Source organism: Dipodomys spectabilis, unplaced genomic scaffold (assembly GCF_019054845.1).
Source record: "Dipodomys spectabilis isolate Male_0828 unplaced genomic scaffold, ASM1905484v1 ptg000069l, whole genome shotgun sequence".
In the NCBI taxonomy this organism is placed as follows: domain Eukaryota; kingdom Metazoa; phylum Chordata; class Mammalia; order Rodentia; family Heteromyidae; genus Dipodomys; species Dipodomys spectabilis.
The window spans coordinates 3,170,232-3,191,082 of record NW_024870746.1 but is presented as its reverse complement, the minus strand read 5'-3'; the positions used below and the strand labels follow the sequence as shown (position 1 = coordinate 3,191,082).

Here is a 20,851-nt window from a genome sequence, read left to right as displayed (position 1 = left end):
AAAACTGAAGCTAGATCTGTATATATCATCCTGCACCAGAATCAATTCTAAAGGATTAAAACCTCAATGTAAGGCCAGATACCATGACAATATTACAGGAAAGGGGTAGGAAAAACACTAGGGCTCTTAGACACAGATCAAACTTCATAAGATCCAGAATCACAATAAATCAAAGAAAGACTGGATAAATAGGATCACATGAAACTGAAGAGTATCTGCATGACAAAGGATATAGCTAGAAAGAATGGGAGAAGATTTTTACCAGCTATACTTCAGACAGGGGCCCCATATACTTCAGACAGCTAAAATATACTTAGAGCTTAAAAAGTTAACCCCCCTCCCCAAATAAACCTTCAAAAAAAAAAAACCCCCAACCACTCATTTAATAAATGGGCTAAAGATTTTTTTGTTTGTCAGTGGTGGGGCTTGAACTCTGGGCCTGGGTGCTGTCCCTGAGTTATTCAGCTCAAGGAGAACACTCTACCACTTGAGCCACAGCACCACTTCCAGTTTTCTAGTGGTTAATTAGAGATAAGTATCTCACAGATGTTCCTGCCCAGACTGGATTTGAACTTTGATCCTCAGATCTCAGCCTCCTGAGTAACTAGGATTACAGATGTGAGCCACCAGCACCTAGCTAGGCTGAAGATTTAGAGACTTCTCCAAAGAAGAAGTAAGAATGTCCAATAAATACAAAGAAGTATTCAACATCTCTGGCCATAAAAGAAATGCAAATCAGCTGGGCGCCAGTGGCTCAAGCCTATAATCTTAGCTACTCAGGAGGCTGAGATCTGAGGATCATGGTTCAAAGCCAGCCTAGGCAGGAAAAGTACATGAGACTCTTATCTCCATTAAACCACTCAGAAAATTGGAAGTGGCCCTGTGGCTCAAGAGGTAGAGCACTAGCCTTGAGCTGAAGAGTTGAAGGACAGTGCTCAGGCCCAGAGTTCACGCCCAACAACTGACAAAAAAAAAAAAAGAAATGCAATCAAACCAACATTGAGATCCTACCTTCCCCAGTTAGAATGGCCATTATCAATAAAACTAGCAATAACAAATGTTGGTAGGAATGTGGCCAAAATGGAATGTTACTTCACTGTTGGTGAGTATGTAAACTCATTCAACCCACTCTGGAAAGCAGTATAGAGGTTCCTCAAAAGACTTAGCAATTCCACCCCTGGGCGTTTATCCAATAGATCACAAAGAAGGATACACTAAAGCCACCAACACAATCATTTTCATTGCAACATTATTTACCATAGCCAATATATGGAATCAACCCAGATGCCCCTCAGCAAATGAATGGCTCAAGACAATGTAATGTATATATGTATATGTATATAATGGAATTCTATACATCCATCAGAAAGAATGACATTGTACCAGTCATGAGGAAAAATTATATTAAGTGAAGTAAACCAGACCCCCAAGAAGCATAGGTTGTATGATTTCCTTCATTTGTCTTTTTTTTATGATTTCTTTTTTTCTTTATTTTGAGGATTTTTAAACAATTGTCTTAACTAGAATGTTCCTATAAATTGACAAGTAAACCCCCTAGGTAGTAGAACACAAACAATTACACCTGGATACAGTTAATTAAATAGCATTCTAATCATTCACACAGCGATACCAAAGGAGGATACTCTTAGGAGAGTATCTTGTTTCCAAGAGGAGGTCAGGGGAGGTACAGAAAGGGTGAGGCAAGGGTAAGCAATTGCAGCAGTGGTACTTACTAGACACTTGCTGAAAATGAACTATACAGCCTGTGGGTGGGGGTGAGGAGGGAAAAACTAGGAGAGAGTGAGGGAAGGGGTGACATTGTTCAAAAAGAAATGTATTCATTACCTGACCTATGTAAGTGTAACTCCTCTGTACATCACCTTCACAATAGCAATTACATATATATTATATATATATATTGAAAAGGAAAAACAGTCTTTAGAAAAAATCATGTATTTCTCTTATTCATGGGTTAATAAACAGGTATTTGTTTAGTGCCTATTTCATACTTAGCTCTCAGATGTGAGTTTGTTAATTTCAGTAGTGAAGAAAATGCTCTGCGTTCATGAAGTTTATCATAACAAAGGACTGGACTAAATTAGTAGGACTGAACTGGAAACTCGAAGACTGATGGTCACCTTGAAGGGAGGCTGCTGTAGGGCTTTGTAAACTTGACTACCAAATCCATGCATGGCTGTTTGGGTGCTTAGAGATTGTTAACTTCTCTCAGGGGACTTCACGTGGCACAACTCTAAGAGGAGCACAACTCTGGTGAGTGAACTGACCTGGAGGCATTTCAGAATCAAAGCAATCTCATGACAGACAGGGGAGTTGCACAGGAAGCCCTAAGGAGCCAGGCAGGTTAAAAAAAAGGTTCATATGGCATCTAAAGGAACGAGTGACCCAAATATGCTATCGGACATCTTTAGGAATCCTTTAGGATTCATACCTATACCCAGTCCTTAGAATGGCCATGGTAAACTGAGTTTAAGCCCAATTTTTGTCATGGCATCTCGAAGTCTGACCTACTGAGTTCTGTTATGATGCAGCACCTTTTCTTTTTGGCTCTTTGTCACTAGTAGGCTGTCCTCCACCAGTCAAACCACACTCTCTCCCTTTCAACTCTATCGAGTTCCTGAACTGCATATAAGAAGAGATTAAGAAGCCACAAAGACTTACATCAATATAGAGACATCTGCGAGTCATTTTTAAGAAAATTATTGTTATATTGTGTTCCTGATATTTTTGTTGTTGTTATTTTTTGTTATTTCCTCAAAGTGGTTGATTGAAATTAAGATTTTTTTTAAAAAATTGAGGTACCTGTGTTTTAGCAAAATTCCAGCATATCCTAATTAAAAATTTAGCTGTTAGACCCTGGAAGAAGAGACATAAACTGATCTAATCCCACTGGAATAAAAGGAAAGCATATGTATGATCAGTTTTAGGTATGGAGATTATTTTTCTTTGGGTCTGTATCTTAGGAAGTAATTCATCCCCTCGTTATTACAGGAATGATCTTACTGATTTGGCTGGGACTTAAACATCAGTATGTGAAGTGGTATCCTTCTGGATTAATTTAATTTGAGCAACTCTGAGGATGTATATCAATAAGCAAGAATTTACCATCCCATCTGCTATACTATTACAAATGTAATATTATCACTGATTTTTAAACCTACAAGTAATTCTCCTCCTCTTGAAGCCAAATTCCATTTGGCCATTCATGCACTCTCAACTATGTCTCTAAACGCTAGTTTCAGTTAAGGTAATGGTAGCTAATGTTCCCTTTTAAGTTGTCCATACACCTTCTCCTAGACACATGACAAGGCTGCACTTGGATCTGGGTAAATTCTCTTACCTTTAGCAGAGACAATGAGGTCCCCTCCCTTTCCTGGGTTTATGCAGTATAAGTCTTTGGGTTCAGATGGAAAGGCTTACAGGTTTCTTGGGGGAGCTGTCTCTACTAATGTCTTTCTCCCCTGATAGCTAGGGAAAATAACAACTGTTTCCCCATGGCTTAATTAATGGAAATCTTTTTTTAAACTTAATTTTCTCATTTGTTTACCTTGGTGTTTAAAATGCCAAGAGTTTTAGTGATATGTGGGCTTCGATATTTTAGCTCAAAGTCCAGAGGTTATCTGAACAGACATTCCTAGAAAGAATTGTATTCAACAGAATTGGGGACTTAAATTGGGTAGTTTAAGTGTTTCAAGGCTTACTGAGTTTTCCTACAGAAGATATAAAGAAAAGAAGGAAGAATTGTCTTGTAAAATGTTTTCCATGGGGCTGGGAAGGTGGCTCAGTGGTAGAGTACTTGCCTTGCATGCATGAGGCCCTGAGTTCAATTCCTCAGCACCACATAAGCAGAAAAAGCTGTAAGGGGTGCTGTAGCTCAAGTGGTAGATCCCTAGCCTTGAGCTGAAGAGCTCAGGGACACCAGGCCCCAGAGTTTGGCCCCATGACCGACAAAAAAAGTTTTCCTGTTATAAATAGAAATGTGAATGTATAAACATATGTATCTCCATTCTTAATTGTGATTTAGAATTTAATCTTTGAGTCATAATCAACAAAATACTTTGGAGATTCTACTTAATCTATATTACTTTACTTCTCTAGTTAGCTTTTTAAATTCCATTAAAGAGGCATTTATTCTTGAAATTTCCAATTTTCCTTTATCTCCTTTTTAACTTCTCCAATGAGGCTTTTGCCATCATCCCTTCCTACAGACTTCTCTTTCTCAAGGTTATAATGACCAGTGGTCAATTTTTAGTTCTTTCTGGATCAATAGAAAAATCTGACAAAGTTAGACTTCATTGAAATATATATTTTGGCACGATTTTGGGGGTATTTGCTTTTCTTTGTGTCTTATTGTTTATCCCTCTGAGTTACATTTTCTGATTCCTCCTGTTTTCCCCTAATCCACCAAATCCACACCCCAAAACTCAGACCCTTGGTAGACTCACCCAGTCTCATGGCTTCAATATATAATATATGCTCATGATTTATACATATACTTTATTCCAGCCTTGACTCCTCAGTATTTAACTCATCTATATAAGAAGCAGCTCAGTATTCAGTGTTTAATAGTCTACTTAAACTGAAATATGAAACACTAAATTTTACCATCCTTCCTCTTAACAGTGCTCTCTCTCTCCATTAATGGCAGGTCCTTCACCTTAGTTGATTCCCCTTTTTCTTTTATACTCTCTTTTCAGTCTATCAGGACATTCTGTTGGGCTTTGTTGTCAAACTATGATTAGAACTCAACCACATTTCTCCATCTCTGTTGCCACCATATATATTCAAATTCCCTTCATCTCTTACCAGATTTTTTGCAATAGCTCTATTAGGATTCCAGCTTCCCCTGGAACTTCCTTTGTTGGCTTTTCAACACAGAAGCAGGTATGATTCTGACAAACTTTAAACCAGATTATGTCTCTCCTATGGTCCACATTCTCCAAAGGTTTCATTCTCAGAATAGATTAAAAAAGTCTAAATCTTACCAAGGCCCTCGTGGCTCTATGATACATCTCCCTTTTATTGCCTTGAGCTCATGTTCTCATTTTCTATATCCCCCTTCATTTCAGGCACAAGAACTACTTGATTCCTTAAACAGCTTTTACAGCTGCTTGAATCATTTTCCCTCTGTATTTCATATGGCTATCCATTTTTTGGCACAAATCTGATTTTTTTTCTCTCTCTTCCCTCCCTACACGCCTCCCCCTCTCTCTTCTTCTTTTCTCTCTTTCTTTGTTTTGTTTGTTTTTGCTGTCAGTCTTGGAGTTTGAACTCAAGCCTGGGCATTGTTGTTGAGCTTTTTTGCTCATTGTTACAAATATTACTTCTTGAGTCACAGCTCCACTTCTGGAATTTTTGGTGATTAATTGAAGATAAGATTCCACTGATTTTCCTGCACCAGTTGCCTTCAAACCTCAACCCTCAGTTCTTAGTCTCTTAAGTAGCTAGGATTACAGGCATGTGCCATCAATGCTAGGATCAAATATGATTTTTAAATGAGCTTGAAATTTGGTATTGATATTCAACTTGATGAATCTATTTTAAATTATGGTTTCCTAACAGTCTATTGTATTTTCTTTTCTGCTTTCCACAGAACACCTAGTTTCATTTAATGATTCATCTTTTATTTTTGCCTATTTTAATATGTGTTTAAAATACCCTTTCCCCTCTTCTAAAGTATTAGGTACATGAAGGTTGGGAATTTCTTGCTCAGAATAGACTATCCATCAGGCAATGATGACTTTTTTATCCTGATTAGTGATGACAATGATAATAACTTCTCTGAGAACTGTCCCCAAAGAAAGACTGAAATAATGACCAACTCGGTAGGCTCAATTTGTGACTGAAATTCTTTTAATTATACATACCTTTCAGCCCCTGCTCTTAGTTCCCTATCCATTTAAGAATGACTGCAGTTTTACTGAAGTGCAATCTCCCTGTGATTGCCATGTAATACATTTCCCAGGATCCCAGGGTTTATATGTTTGACTGATGAAAGCTAATTGGGGTCCAGATTATGCTGTGTTCTTGTTTCTCTTTCCCTAACAGCTAGGCAGAATCACTTTTTGTGGAAAATTTACTCAGTCCCTGGAAAAAGCTACTAGTATAATTTTGTAGGTGGGAGGTAGACACATTCATTCCAGATAATAATTGCGTGTAAACATTTTAATGAGTAAGGGTAAGTTCTGAATCAAAGAAGAAGGAAAGAGGCACATTTCAAAACAGAAAAACAATGAGAATAAAGACAGTGAGGTGTGAAATTGCCATGGAATTTTCACATTATATAAAATGACATAACATGGTGACACAGAACATTTTACTGTCACTGATATTACTTTAAAAAGACTAAATTATAATTGCATACCTTTGTTTGAGTTATAACTTATGTTTTCGAAGGATCCAAGACTATTTGATCTTCAAGATACTAAAAATATTTGTGCTTATATCTTCAAGAGAATGTAAAAATAAACTCAAAACAGAATTGAAAACAACAGCAGGAGACAAGCATCACAGAGTCAGTGTGCGTATGTACCACACGATCATTGTAATGTTCAGAAGGCAAACTTTGGGAAAGGGATCATAAACATTTCTGGACTGAACTTTAGGAAATCAGGCTTCTGTCTCAAGTCAAGAATCACCTAATTGCTATATGTGTCTGGTTAATCTGTTTTAGAGGAAAAATAACCAATAAAAATGCATTGTGAATATAATATGAAATATTGCACAAAGACAATATTATAAAAGTACAGATTATATCGTGATTATAGGTTAGACCAGGATTCTTGATTGGTGAAGGAAAGGCGGGTACCACATTAATTAAAATTGCAAAGTAGAGAAAATATTTCTTTGCCATCTTGTGAATAATGTAATACAAACTTCCTCTATTAGAATAAATATTACTTCTGAGATTAGAAAGAAAGAACATCCCATCAGCAACCTGAAAACAAGCATACGCACTAGTGTTAGGAACTGATTTGTTAGGATTTGAAGCTTGTGAAGTTCTTGGGAACAGATACAAGTGAACTCTCACTAACTCCCAGAGACATCCAATGTCTTCGGAGAAAAGAAAATCTTCTTAATGGCATCTTTCATGTCTTTGTTCCTCAGACTATAGATTATTGGGTTGAAAAATGGAGCAAGTACAGCAAACATCAATGCAATGGCTTTGTCCAGAAGTGGTTGGAAAGTGACAGAGAAGCGTAGGTACATGAGTGACACACTGCCAAAAAATAACAAGAAAATAGTGATATGAGCTGCACAAGTGGAGAAGGCCTTCTGACGGCTTTCACCAGAGGGAATCCTCAGGATCACAGTGATGATTCTTAGATAGGAAAGGGTGATAATAGAGACGGAGGTCAGAATTGAGATGGCATGGATCACGTCTTCAACTAGAATCATGGATGTGTCTGTACAGGCCAAGTGCAGTACTGGTTCGAAGTCACAGAAGAGTTGGTGGATTTGGTTAGGGCCACAGAAGGGAAGAGTAGAAATCCACACAATCTCTGGCAATAACACAAGGAAGCCAAAAATGCAGGAGCTGGTGGACAGCTGGGTGCACAGCTGAGGGGTCATAATGACTGCATAGCGAAGGGGGTTACAGATGGCTATGTATCGGTCAATGGCCATCACTGTGAGGACGAAGGCTTCTGTGACCCCGAGTGAATGGAAAAAATACATCTGCAGTAGGCAATCAATGAAAGAGATGGTCTTCCGTTCACTGACCAGGTTGGAGAGCATTTTGGGAATGGTCACCGTGGTGTACCAAATCTCCAGAAAGGAGAACATGCTGATGAAACTGTACATGGGGTTGTGAAGTCTGGAGTCCAGCTGGACAGCAAAGAAGATCAGAGAATTTCCCACAACAATGAACATGTAAATGAAAAGCAGAGGAATGAAGAGCAAGAGGCTGCTGTTCTCAAATTGAGGGAAGTCAGAGAAAAAAAATTCAGTCACTGTTGTCTGGTTTTCCTGGTCCATATTTTCAATAATCTCCCTTATCAGTTAATGGAATGAAATACAATAAAAATTATAGGTCTATTCAATGAACAAATACAAACATTTTTTTTCAGATTGATTTTAAAAAAAATGAAATGAATTGCTTTGCAAATTATAACTTACCTTGTCAAATTTGCAAAAGGTTTTCAGTAAAGTACACTTTATATTATTATAGACTAGTCTGTTAAATGAGGAAACAGAGTGTCATAACTTGTTACACATACTCCTGAACAGCAATACGGTGATTTTTATGGAGAGCTTTAAAACTGTTTAGAACCTGCCTTTCACTGTGCAGTCTAAGAAAAAAATACAAAAATAATGCACAAAGGTATTCAATTGGGATATTCATTGCAATAATAAATTAGAAACAATGTAAGTAGACATACTTATTTTTGAAATGTGATATTAGAGACACAAAATGACAAAATGAACCTTCTCTATGGTTAAGCACAAGGCCATTTTCAAGTAAGCAACTTAGAAATTTAGCATGAAGGCCAATTTTGCAATTTAGAAAATGTAACACAAAGATCAATTTCCCTTTGGTCCCCTCCTGATTGATAATTCAGTAAAATGAGCGAGACAGATATTAGACTGAGTAGAATTTACTTAAAACACAACCATTTGGAACCCTGTGATATATCTGTGAGCACAAGTTAATCTAATTTGAATTGTAATTGAGGTTACTGAATAGTTGAAGTATACCAATCTTAAAATCACATTCTAAGAGTATTGTGGTGACATCCAAAAGACTTTAATCAGCCGTACACAGCCAGGGGTAAGTTTGGCAAGAATTTCAAATATCCTTATCTGCCTCTATACACTAAAGTTCATTAAATAGCATAAAACAGGTTCTCTTAAGTCTGCAGTATTGATACTTCAGACCAGATAAATCTTTGCTGGAGAGAAGACTGTTCTGTGCGATGCAGAATGATGAGGGGTACCCTTCATTTCAGCTTGCTAGATGTCAGCAGCTCAACACCCCCCAGTCCAGGACAACCAAAATGGTTTTGCAAATTACCAAATGTCCCCAAAACAGATGAAGTGAGTAGAAAATCATGGCAGTTGAGAACCATGAGCATATACAAAACAATATTTGATGAAAAAACATATGATTAAGATACATATAGAAATATAGCTAGCCCCTTGTTTGAAGAGTATTAAGATATGACTAACCAAACAAGCCTAAAAAGCATGGATGAAAGCATAGACAGATGACTCATTCATTCCTGTGTTCCTCCCTTAATAGGGGATTCATCCCCTGATTTTACTAGAAACTTGGCTTTTCTATCTATAAGGATTCTGTCTTCTGTCTCTATAAGGATTTTGTCTTTGACAGAAACTTTTATTCATTCTGGTCATCAAAAAAGCCTAAAAAGTAGGCAGTTGGGATTTCCATGAGCTTCCAAAAATGGGTTCAATAGTATTTTTGTGTCTGTTTGCTAATAAATGTTTGCATGACAGAATCCTGAGTCTTGCATTAAACTTCTTATTAGTGAAGTTACTGGAGATGGGGACTCTAAGTGGAGAAAACTACTGATATTTACCAAGAAGAGTAAGTTAATTGTAGATATAATAAACACGTGTCATTATTTGAAACTATAATAAAAACTGCTATATACGAAGGGAGTTCCATGTGGAGCAAAGGAATCAAAGACTTCTATGCATATGGGAGAGTATTAATCTTGTTTTTAAACAGGAAAAAAGTTAGAGACAAAATCCTCAGTGTGTGTGTGTGTGTGTGTGTGTGTGTGTGTGTGTGTGTGTGTGTGTGTGTGTGGTGTGTGTGTGTTTGTCAGTCATGGAGCCTGAACTCTGGGCCTAGGCACCGTCCCTCAGCTCTTTAGCTCAAGGCTAGCGCTCTACCACTTGAGCCACAGCGCCACTTCCAGCTTTTTCTGCTTATGTGGTGCTGAGGAATCGAACCCAGGGCCTCATGCGTGCGAGGCAAGCACTCTACCACTGAGCCACCTTCCCGGCCCCCTCAATGTGTTTTTGTAAGAAAAATTTTACTTTGAAAATAGAGGTTCACAAGGCAAAGTAATTTACGCTGTGATTATTTCTTATTGAACTCACTGTTTCCAAAATAATCTCACTCCAGCTCACTTTCATACAGGTATATAGTAATATTTTTTCAATGAAAAGTAGTCAATTTTCTGTCTAAAAAATGCTAAAAAGTGTTTATAGGTGGGATTAGGTTTTTTAAAGGCTTTCAATTCAACTATGAATTCAAGTATGAATTCATGTGATAATTCAAAAATAATCTTGACATCTCTGTATCATTTGAATTCATTATTTGTAATATACTTCCAAAAATACCTCTATGTAGGTTTACAAAAGGGCTTCAATTCCACAAGCCAGATTAGGAGTACAATGTAGTTTGATCACTGTCTCCTTTCTCATCATTCTCCTCCATCTTTCCCAATGAATTTATTTTTATGTGTGACAGAAAGTAATACTCTTCACAGTTTGGTTTTCCTTTTTCAAAGACTGTTAGGAAATAGGAAAGCCAGCTACTAATATTCTGCTCTATCATTTGTATGTATCAGAACTGAATAGTGCAACTTGGAAAAAGGAGAACTTGGAAAGATTTTTATGGATTTATCTATCTCAGAGAGAAAAGGCATCAAATGGGAATGTATTCCTGATATACTTAGCAACAAAATTATATCTACTATCTAACAAAACTCCAACATTTTCTGAGGGAATGAATAGCCCAGAATCTTAATCAGTAATCACCACTAGCTCAGATTCCTTTAATCTTAGCAGCCTTTCCTGATTTCAGTATGCAAAACATAAGCATCCTATATTCGAATTTAACCCAGATATTAGTAGAGGCAAGAAAAGTCATAGAGCTAGTGGCTAAGATGACATGTAATAATTTCTCCTAATATTATGACTCTAATCTTGACACTAACTCAACAAAGTTCTCTTTCCCTGAGCTCTTGTCTTTCCACGGAGTCTTGCGTTTTCAAAGCCTCATCAGTCTCTGCAGGTCTTTTCATCCCATACCCACCTCTTTCAGAGACCTGGTTCCTAATGTCTGCATCTTAGCTGCAGCCCAAAGGAACGGTTATAATCATAACCACAACCCTAGGTTTTTCTGGGAATGCCCAAATGGAGGAAGACTCTTTTTCTGATACATTCTCCCCCAGTGCCTAGGGGAAAGCAACTCATGTCTCAAGTGACTAATTAGCGGGGGGGGGGGGGGGGGGGGGTGCATTTGTTATCTCACTCTCTTTTCTCCACATCTCTACATATAAGGGAAACTAGTGTGTCATAAAGAAGTTGGCTACAAAGTTCAATAACTTCTTCAGAAGGATCTAGGGGACCACAAAGGACAACGGGAGTTAAGGGACTCCTATGTGATTTCATAGGCTTCAGTGAACCAAGGAAGACATTACCAAAGGGCTAGGCTCAGGAAAGGACTTGAAGACAATCTTTCCTGTTATAAGAAACCACTATTGATGAGAATATGTAAGCCAGCCTTTGGAGAAAGCTTGGGTTGGAAATTTTTTGTATATAATATTTAAGGATAAGTTGAGTGCTACCTTTCTTTTATCTTCTGTCTGTTTTAAAGCTGAAATGTGACCTAACATTTACCTCCAAGTTGGAAAGGCCAGAGGAAAAGCAAATACATGATACATAAGATACTTTTTTTCTTCTCTTACAAAATGAAAATATACCAAAAAGTATGAAATGCTAACTATCAAATGACTGTTCACAGGAGAGATGGAAAGAAATTGAAAACAAAATTGAGATAAGAAAAGTTGTAGGATCTGGATATACATAGCAAAAGTAAGAGTTGTGGTGGGGATTCTTTGACTCTAAATGACTCAAGTTTACTAAGGAGATCTTACAAAAAATAATCAATTAAGGGCTAAATGAACTAAGTTTAAGACTTTGCAGGGATTCAAAGGCAGACTTGTTACCTCACACGTTTTACCTTCTTTATTCTGGTTTTACTCAGTCTTACCATCTGTTTGACAAAAATGCCTCCCTTGTGTTCTGAATTGCCATGTCTCATCTCATGCAGAGACCTCATTTCTTCAGCAATCCTGCTATGTATCGATCCTTTTGTCTGCCATCTATTTTTGTTGCTGTTGTTCATTCAGCTTAGAAAAGCGTATGCTCTTCCCCTACTCATTGTTGCTTTAGGCCTACTATACTGCCTTTTACTTTTTCTTCCTTATTTTCTAAAGAGTAATTTATTCATTTATCTCAATTTTCTGTTTCTACTTGTTTATTTTTTTTTTCCTCTGCTAGTATCAGGAATTAAATTCACTTGATTTTCTTGATCACAGCTGATGCTCCCCCAGCTGAGCCATGCTTTCAGGCTACTTTTCATTCTTTGTTCTGAAAGATTAAAAATTAACCATTACCAACAAAGGAGGAGGCTGCAATGCTTGGTAAGAAATGTATGCATTATCCTGCCCATGTAATTGTAACCCCTCTGTACAGTATGCTCTCAAATAAAATAAAATAAAATTTAAAAAAAAAATCAAAAAAAAAATTAACCATTACCATTACTAACTTGCTAACTGCTGATTCTGCTTCTGTAAACTTGCTTACACTAGCATTGACCCTTCCCTTCCCAGAAATGAGTTAAGAAGTTTCAGGGACCAGATGCCAGCCCCAGGACAAGGTCAGTGGTCGTAGATAAAAAAACAGACCGTACGTGTTCCTCAGTTCCCATTTAGAAATTCCCCAGACAGGACCTTGAGATAACGACCACCTGGCAAGACCACAAGCTAAGCCAAATGTCAACCAATCATAGGCCTGTAACCATGTAAACCCCCCCCCCCCCCCTTAGACCAACCATGGGCCAGTAAAATTTCCCGCGTGGCAAAGTGATTGTTGGTGTATATGGTGACCTTTAAATGGACCAATCATGGGATGCTTTGTGTTATGCGTTAATCTTGTGGTTTTTGCCTTTAAATTAGCCTGTAATCTCTGCTCGGGGCTCCCTGTCTGCTCGGGACAGAGAGTCCATTTGCGCAAACGTCAAATAAACTCCTCTTGCTTATTGCATCTCCAGGCCTGGAGTCTGAGTTTTCTGGGGCGCCCTCCCATTGACAAAAGTATCCTAGGGGGCTAGGGTCTTTCAGTTCAGGTAAACCTAGACCCAATTTTAGAGAGAGAGAACATTACCAATAACTTTTAAGTCCTGAGCACTTGTGGTTCATGCCTAGCTACTCAAGAGACTGAGATCTGAAGGTCAAGGTTGATGGTCAGACCAGGCAGGAAAGACTGTGAATCTCTTATCTCCATTTAACCACCAAAAAACCAGAAGTGGAAATATGGCCCAAGTGGTAGAGTACCAGTCTTGAGCAAAAATGCTGAAGGGAAATGCCCAGGCCCTAATTTCAAACCCCATACTCGTGCATGTGCACAAACACAGATAACTTTAAACCCGACTCTATCGCTCTCTACAATGCATTTTTCCTCCCATATTGTATATAGCCATTAACCTTAATTGGCTACTTACTATCCCATCAAGCACATGTATACACGATCAAAAAAATATATTGCTTAGCTCTGTATACTTTTATATAGGAGCAAATACACTCAAAACTATGTTTCTGAGAACCATTCATGCCCATATATTTAGCTGCTGCTTTAAAAAGAGAATCATTTCTGCCTTGTATAAATGGGATGCTCTAAACATTCATGAGCCATAAACTTGTTGTGTTATAGGGTGTCATATCTTTATCAGATAGTGAAATCATTTTCAATTTCTATCTACGATCAACAATGAATGCATTTTGGCAGTTACACATCTCTGATATTCTGTGTAGTCACAGCGGTTGCTTTGGTTGTTACAAAATATAACACCATTGCTCTGACTTACATTTCCCTCTTCTAACTGAGGCTGAACACTTTCCATATGCATGTATACACTATATATATAATGCATGCATACACATACTCACTTTCATCTTGGTTGTTTAACTTTTTTTCTTACTTATCTGTAGGCATTCTTTATATGTTCTGAACATTCACTAGGTTATTTTTGAGATAAAGTCTCTCCCTCTCTCCCTCCCCTGCCTCTTTCTCTCTATATATGTATATATATTGATATTGATATAGCTGGAGGACAGGCATGACACCACGCCCAGTTTTTTCTGTTGAGATCTCATAAACTTTTTTGTTCAGGCTGGCCTAAAACCACATCTCTCAATGTTAGCCTCCTTTGTAACTGGGATGATAGGTATGTGCCACAACATGCCCCAGCTATTAGTTGAAATGGGGATCTCACAAACTTTTTACTAGGGCTGACTTCAAATCATAGTCTGCCAGCTTTCCACCTCCCACACATCTAAGATTGCAGGTTTAAGTCCCTATGCCTGGCTTTGAGTTCTTTTTATTATGTTTTGTATTAACTGTCTTCTGTACATTGAACAATTGCTAAATGTATTGGCTTGTATATATCTACTCCCTAATTCTTTTCTCAAATTTTTTTCTCTTATATAAGAAATCCAGGCCGTGTATAGAGATGTATGCTTGAAGTCCCAGCTATATGGGAGGCAAAGATGAGAGCATTTTTATTGATACAAGAAGTAATCCAAGCCAAAGAAACGGGTTTCATGGTTTTCCTCATTTATGGCAGCTAGAATGTGCCTATAAATCTACAATTAACACACTGAATGACTTAAACATGTATTATATATAATATAATAGTAAATAATATATACATTATATTATATAATATATAAAATACATATTATATATTTTAATACTAATATATAATATATAATATTTATGTAAATACATTTATATCTCTATATTTATTTATATGTGTATAAAGTGGCATGATAAATTATATAGGTCTTTAAGCGTTCACATTGAGGCCTAAGGAGGACATACATAGGAGTGGATGGCAAAGGCTCAATAGCTGTGTGCATATGATCATATAAACTAATAGTTTATGAAATGAACTCCAAGAAAAGGAAACAAGTTTTTTTTTTTTTAGTTGCTGCTGTTACCATTTCTATTGTCTTTGTTTTCCTTTCATCTTGTTAATTTGTTACTGTTTGGGAGGATAAGGGGCCACATAAAAGGTGATACAAAGGGTGAACAAATACAACAGTGGTTGTCACTAGACACTATATGGAAAATGAACAGTTCATATTGTGGGCAGGAACAGAAGAACAAGACTGGGAGAGAGTGAGGGAAGGGGAGACATGGTTCCAAAAGAATTGTACTCATTACCTGACTCATGTAACTGTAACCCCTCTGTATATTACCTCTAAAGTGACAATAAAAAATAATAAGAAAGAAAGAATACCTCAAACATTATAAAAATATACATTATGACGTACACTGCAATCTCAGACAAAAAGGAGGTTAAGGTAAGAGGATCGTAATCTGAGCCTGGAGCTAAGCAAAAAAGAAAGCAAAAAAATAAGCAAGTGGCTGGAAAATAGCTTGATTGCTATATGTTGAAAAAATATATATATATATTTTTGGGTCCGGTCGTGGGGCCTGAACTCTGGGCCTGGGCGCTGTCCCTCAGCTTTTCAGCTCAAGGCTAGCGCTCTACCACTTGAGCCACAGCGCCACTTCCGGCTTTTTTCTTTTTGCTTATGTGGTGCTGAGGAATCGAACCCAGGGCCTCAGGCATGCAAGGCAAGCGCTCTACCACTGAGCCACCTTCCCAGCCCTAAATATTGATTGGTCTTTAGCTAACCAAATTTTAGATCAATTTACCTTTTCCTTTGTAATTTAAATGATTTAGGGGTTGGAAGTATGGTTCAGTTGATAAAGCACTAGTCAATGAGCAAAAATGGCAGGTATATGCCAGAGTTTGAATCCTGGTCTCAGAACTAAAAAAGAAAAAGAAAAAAACTTTGATCTATGGTGAGACAAAGGACAAAGGATGACCAGTGCAGCAGTGATGCTCACTAGACACTATGTTGGACATGAACTTTCCAACTTGGGAGGCATGAGTGGGAGAAAAAGTGAGAGAAAAACAAGGAGGGGGTAACAGTGCTTGACAGACATGTACTCAATACCTCATGCATCTAACTAACACCTCTCTACATCACCTTGACAATAAAATCAAAATAAAAATAATTAACATATCAATTTAATGTATTAATGAATTTATTTAGTGTTTCTTTTATTCTCTATAAGTTATGCAGAAACCTTCCTGACTACCATGGGAATAGCTCTTCTATTGCATACCTCATATAAATCTTTCTTTGTTGTGGTAAATAAAAAGTAAATAACTAAATTTACCGTGTTAATTTTAAGCATAGAGTAACTGCTTTTTAAAAGATCAAGTGAGATTGTTTTTAACTTTTTCTTAGTATATATTTATTTTGTATGACAAGGTCTATTCTGAAGAGGTTTTGGGAATCATAAGGAGACCTACAGGTGCAAAGAGAAGAAGGAAGTGGGTTTCAGAGCTCTGTTCTCCTGACGATTGTGATCCTGCCCAATGTCTAGTCTCAACTCTGGCTCTTCTAGATGCCAGGGCTTAGCTTTATTCTCCTGTATGAGAGACAAGGCTTTGTATCCACAGGAAAACTTTTGATACTTGGCCCTGGGGAATGTCTTAATTACTATATGATACATTCCTCGTAATTTGCCCCTTGGAGGGGAAGAGATGAACCATTTGCTTTTAGATCCTGCATCTTCTAAAGAGAAACTCCCAAGAAAGACAATCTTCCCATCCTAAATACTCCCTGAAGAAGTTCCAGAGACATTTATATAATCATCAACAAGGGACCAGTGCCTTTAGAAGTTCTGAGGACTGTTTTCCTGCTCACAGAAGGGTGAGTGCTTTAGCTTGTTCTGAAAGAATATCATCCAGTGGAGAGTTATGACCAGCCTCTGCTCCTCTGATGCTTACCTAGTACTTTCCTTATGTTTGTAATTCTTCAGAACCCAGCTCTTGCCTTACAGGGTAAGCTTATATTTTTGGTACTTTAGGATATTTGTAAATAATTAGAATAAGGAGACATGAAATCTGGAAACTATGTTAGCCATGATACAATTCAGCTCACAGATGAAGGTACCTGTATGTAAGGCTTTTAGAAGCACTAAAATTCTCAAAAAATTCCAGGTTCCAGGGGTGTCATTGAAGAAGCTATTGCTCTTGGTCCCATGACTAGCATCTAAGTCAAGTCTCTTTTCATGAGACAAGAAGTATTTGTAGGCTGAGCTTCTTAGGCACTGCTAGTTATCTGTGATTCTGAACGTTTATGTCCTTTATGTATTTCAGCAGGAAAAATAATGTTTGTTGACCCTTGTATTTCCCTTGAAACTTTGGAACTGATGGGCACATAGCAGAGGATTAAAACGCGTGAGTGTTACATGAATACATCTATGAACGAGGAATCATGAGAAAGCCTCACGCAGGAGAATAGCTCCCGGCTTAGAACAACAAAGCTATTGCTCTGCTTGGCTTTTATTAGCTATTTGGCATAGGGCTTAGGGTTTTCTCACAGCTCTCTATGTTTCTAACTCTGTATAAGTATACTTTCCATAATAAATGCCCAGCGTGACCATTCTCTGGTATTTTAGACTGAGGAGAGACAATACAAACAGAACAGAGAAATTAATGCTCTAGTCAGAGACCTCTACTCCCATATGCCAATCCAATTGCAGGCTTTGTCCTTATTCTATGTCAAAGCATATCTCTTTGTCTTTCTCTCTTGATGCACAGGGTGAGAGGCATCTTCTACAATCCCTTGTCCTAATCCACAAAAAATCTTTTTGAATCTTCTTTTGAGGTCCTAAAAAGACCATATTAGCATTTTACCTTACATCAGGAGCAGGCCTTTGTTACCCAAAGTAGGAAACAAGATGATGGGTGAATATTTTCCTTAATTTACACTATAGGTATACAAAATGGCAGTGGATTTCCAAGGCAAAACAGACCTCGCCTCCATATCTATTTCTCTGAATCTGGCAATATTTAAGTTGAAAAAGTAATTTTTCCTCTTAGTTTCTCTATCTGTAACATGCATATTAACAATTTCTACAAAGATAGAAATAAAGTAAAATATGTGTATCAAGCATTATTTTCATTGCATAAGAACTATTCAGTAATGCCATTTGATTCCAGACGTGATTCTTCTTTTCTTTAAATTAAAAAAATCTTTAAGTAGTTGTACAAAGGGGTTGCCATTTTGTGAAGCAGCAAACTATGAATACAGTGTATCTTGATCCCTGTCACTTCTTTCCATATTCTCACTTTCCCACCTCTTCCCTTCTTAATTTTGTAGTATATGCAATGAATTTTTTTTTAGGGGGTAGGTCCGGTCATGGGGCCTGAACTCTGGGCCTGGGTGCTGTCCCTCAGCTCTTCAGCTCAAGGCTAGCGCTCTACCACTTGAGCCACAGTGCCACTTCTGGCTTTTTTCTTTTTGCTTATGTGGTGCTGAGTAATCAAACCCAGGGCCTCATGCATGCAAGGCAAGCGCTCTACCACTGAGCCACCTTCCCAGCCCTGCAGTGAATTCTTGGCTGCATTCTTTCTCCCTTCTGTTCACACATCTACCCTTTTCCCCTTGAACCTCCTACAAGTACTCATTTCCTGCTGCTGATTTTGTTGGGCTTTGACTTTGTCTTTCTTAGAAATTATACTATTTGAGTTCTCTCTAGAGTCTGCCATTTTTCAGTTAATACATTTGTAACCACTTGCACACCACCCAATGTATTTACTTATAGACTTATAGGCTAATTCTAGCTACCACAAATGAGGGAATGAATGCAACCTTTGTTTCTCTGGGTTTGACTTATTTCACTTAATATATGTTTCCAAGTATTTACATTTCCTTATGAATGGTATAATATCATTCTTTCTTTTTTTTATTGTGAAAATGCCATACAGAGAGGTTACAATTACATGAGCAAGGTAATGAGTACATTTCTTATCAAGCATTGTTGCCTCTTCCTTTGTTTCCCCTTACCATGTTTCTTATGGATGAGTAGAATTCCATTGTGTACGTATGTCATATTTTTTTTGGTACCTTTTGGGTCATTGAGGGGCATATTGTTCATTGATTCTGTATCTTGGCTATGGTGAATAGTGATACAATGAACATGGCTGTGCTGGTGGCTTTACTGTAACCATCTTTGTATGTGATCTTTTGGATAAAGGCCCAGGAGTGAAATTTCTGGATCACAGGGCAGTTTTATGTTTAGATTTTTTTTTTTTTTTTGTCGCTTGTGGGTCTTGAACTCTGGGGTTAGGAGCTCCACTGCTTGAGCCACAGCACCACTTCTGGTTTTCTGAGTGGTTTATTGGAGATAAGAGTCTCACGGACTTTCCTGTCTGGGCTGGCTTGGAAATGCAATCCTCAGATCTCAGCCTCCTGAGTAGCTAGGATTACAGCATGAGCCACTGGCGCCCGGCTTATGTTTAGATTTTTGAGGAACCTCTATACTGCTTCCCAGAGTGATCGCATAAGCTTACATTCCCTCAACTGTGATTCTTCTTAAGGAGTTTTCAGCCTACTAGGGAGAGATAATACTGATAGGTGAATATTTGAAATGCAAAGAAGAGTGTACCAGATGAGATGTTACCAAAATAAAGAAAAATAAAGCATCTTAGGGGTCAATGGTTGTTGATTATTTTGACAGTAAGATTTATATTACAATGGGGCATTTAGAGGACATTGGTACCCAGGATATCAACAGAAGGAGAATAAAAAAAATAGAAGGAAGTCATAACAGGAGCAAAAATAGAAATAGTACTATTGACTACTGAGCTGTTGCTTATGCAGAATATTTAGCTCCAAAATTTGATTAGAATCACATTAAAATGGAAAGATTACCTTTTGAAAAGTTCTAAGTTTATTCTTTGAATGCTTTGAAAATGAAAAGGAAGGAAGGCTATGCTTAGACTGTTCATTGGTACAATATTCTTATCTTTGTAGTAATAATGCCAGTGAAAACAATGCTAAAGCAGTCAAGGAGAGAGATAAGGTGCATTGCTGTCACATTAGTCTTCCAACAGTTTAGTTGTCATCTTTCTCAAACAGATACTGTCTTGATTGCTATTAAAGCTGCTGGTGTTTAGATATCTATAGCCCAAATGTGCATTATTATAATGGAAATTACTGTTTATTCAGAATGATTTACTTTCTATGGCTCTTCCATATAGGAGAGGTTGGGGTGATGTCAGGAACTTGTCCTGAAATGGCCACTAATCAAGTATGAGATGATACTAGAGAGACTGAGTTTCAGCAGTCTCCATACCAGCCACTGACAGAACAGGATGGATAAGAAGGGAAAGTTACAGAGAAAGCACAACATCTGGGGAGGAATGCTTCTTTATCCCTGGATACTCACTATCTGATGAGAAACAGACCTGCCAATATAAAAACAAGACAAAAAGCAGGCAGGGTGATGAAGCTGAGTGCTCCTGCCAGCCTCAGGAGGAGATCAGGGCTAGAAAGATGAGCAAGGCAGCATGGAGAATCACAGGGAGAAAGACAGCTGACAGTGTCCTTATATTTTCTGAAGGGCAGCAGTAGAGAATATTTGAAAACAAAGGTACAAGATTGAAAGCTAAAACACAGAAGAATAAGAGGGGGATGAACAGAGGAACTCTGAAATCAACCAAGACAATGAATTTCTAGCAAACATTTGATTCCAGAGAATCAAACTTTTGTGCTGATCCATATTTTCTCCATATCTAATGAAGTTGTTTAATCGAAGGACACATATTCTACACATTTCTGTCATTGAGAAATATTTCTAAGGGGCTTCATTTGGATCCTACTTTTAGCTCAAGTAAAATGACTACAGAAGGGAGTGGAACAGTTTTCAATGCATAATGAACATTCCAATTCTTGGAGACTCCTTATGTCTTTTCTTCCCTCTT

General features: G+C 37.7%; 1 protein-coding gene across 1 annotated transcript; it reads right to left on the bottom strand.

The window, feature by feature from the left end:
• Window positions 1-7,047: 7,047 nt before the first annotated feature.
• Window positions 7,048-7,995, bottom strand: LOC122109679 (olfactory receptor 6K3-like). The gene has a single exon (XM_042682226.1). The coding sequence runs from the start codon at window positions 7,993-7,995 to the stop codon at window positions 7,048-7,050; it is 948 nt and encodes a 315-aa protein (XP_042538160.1).
• Between the last annotated feature and the right edge of the window lie 12,856 nt (window positions 7,996-20,851).

Bases quoted from the DNA above. Each gene is read 5' to 3' on its own strand.
- LOC122109679 (XM_042682226.1), bottom strand. From the start codon at position 7,995: ATGGACCAGGAAAACCAGACAACAGTGACTGAATTTTTTTTCTCTGAC.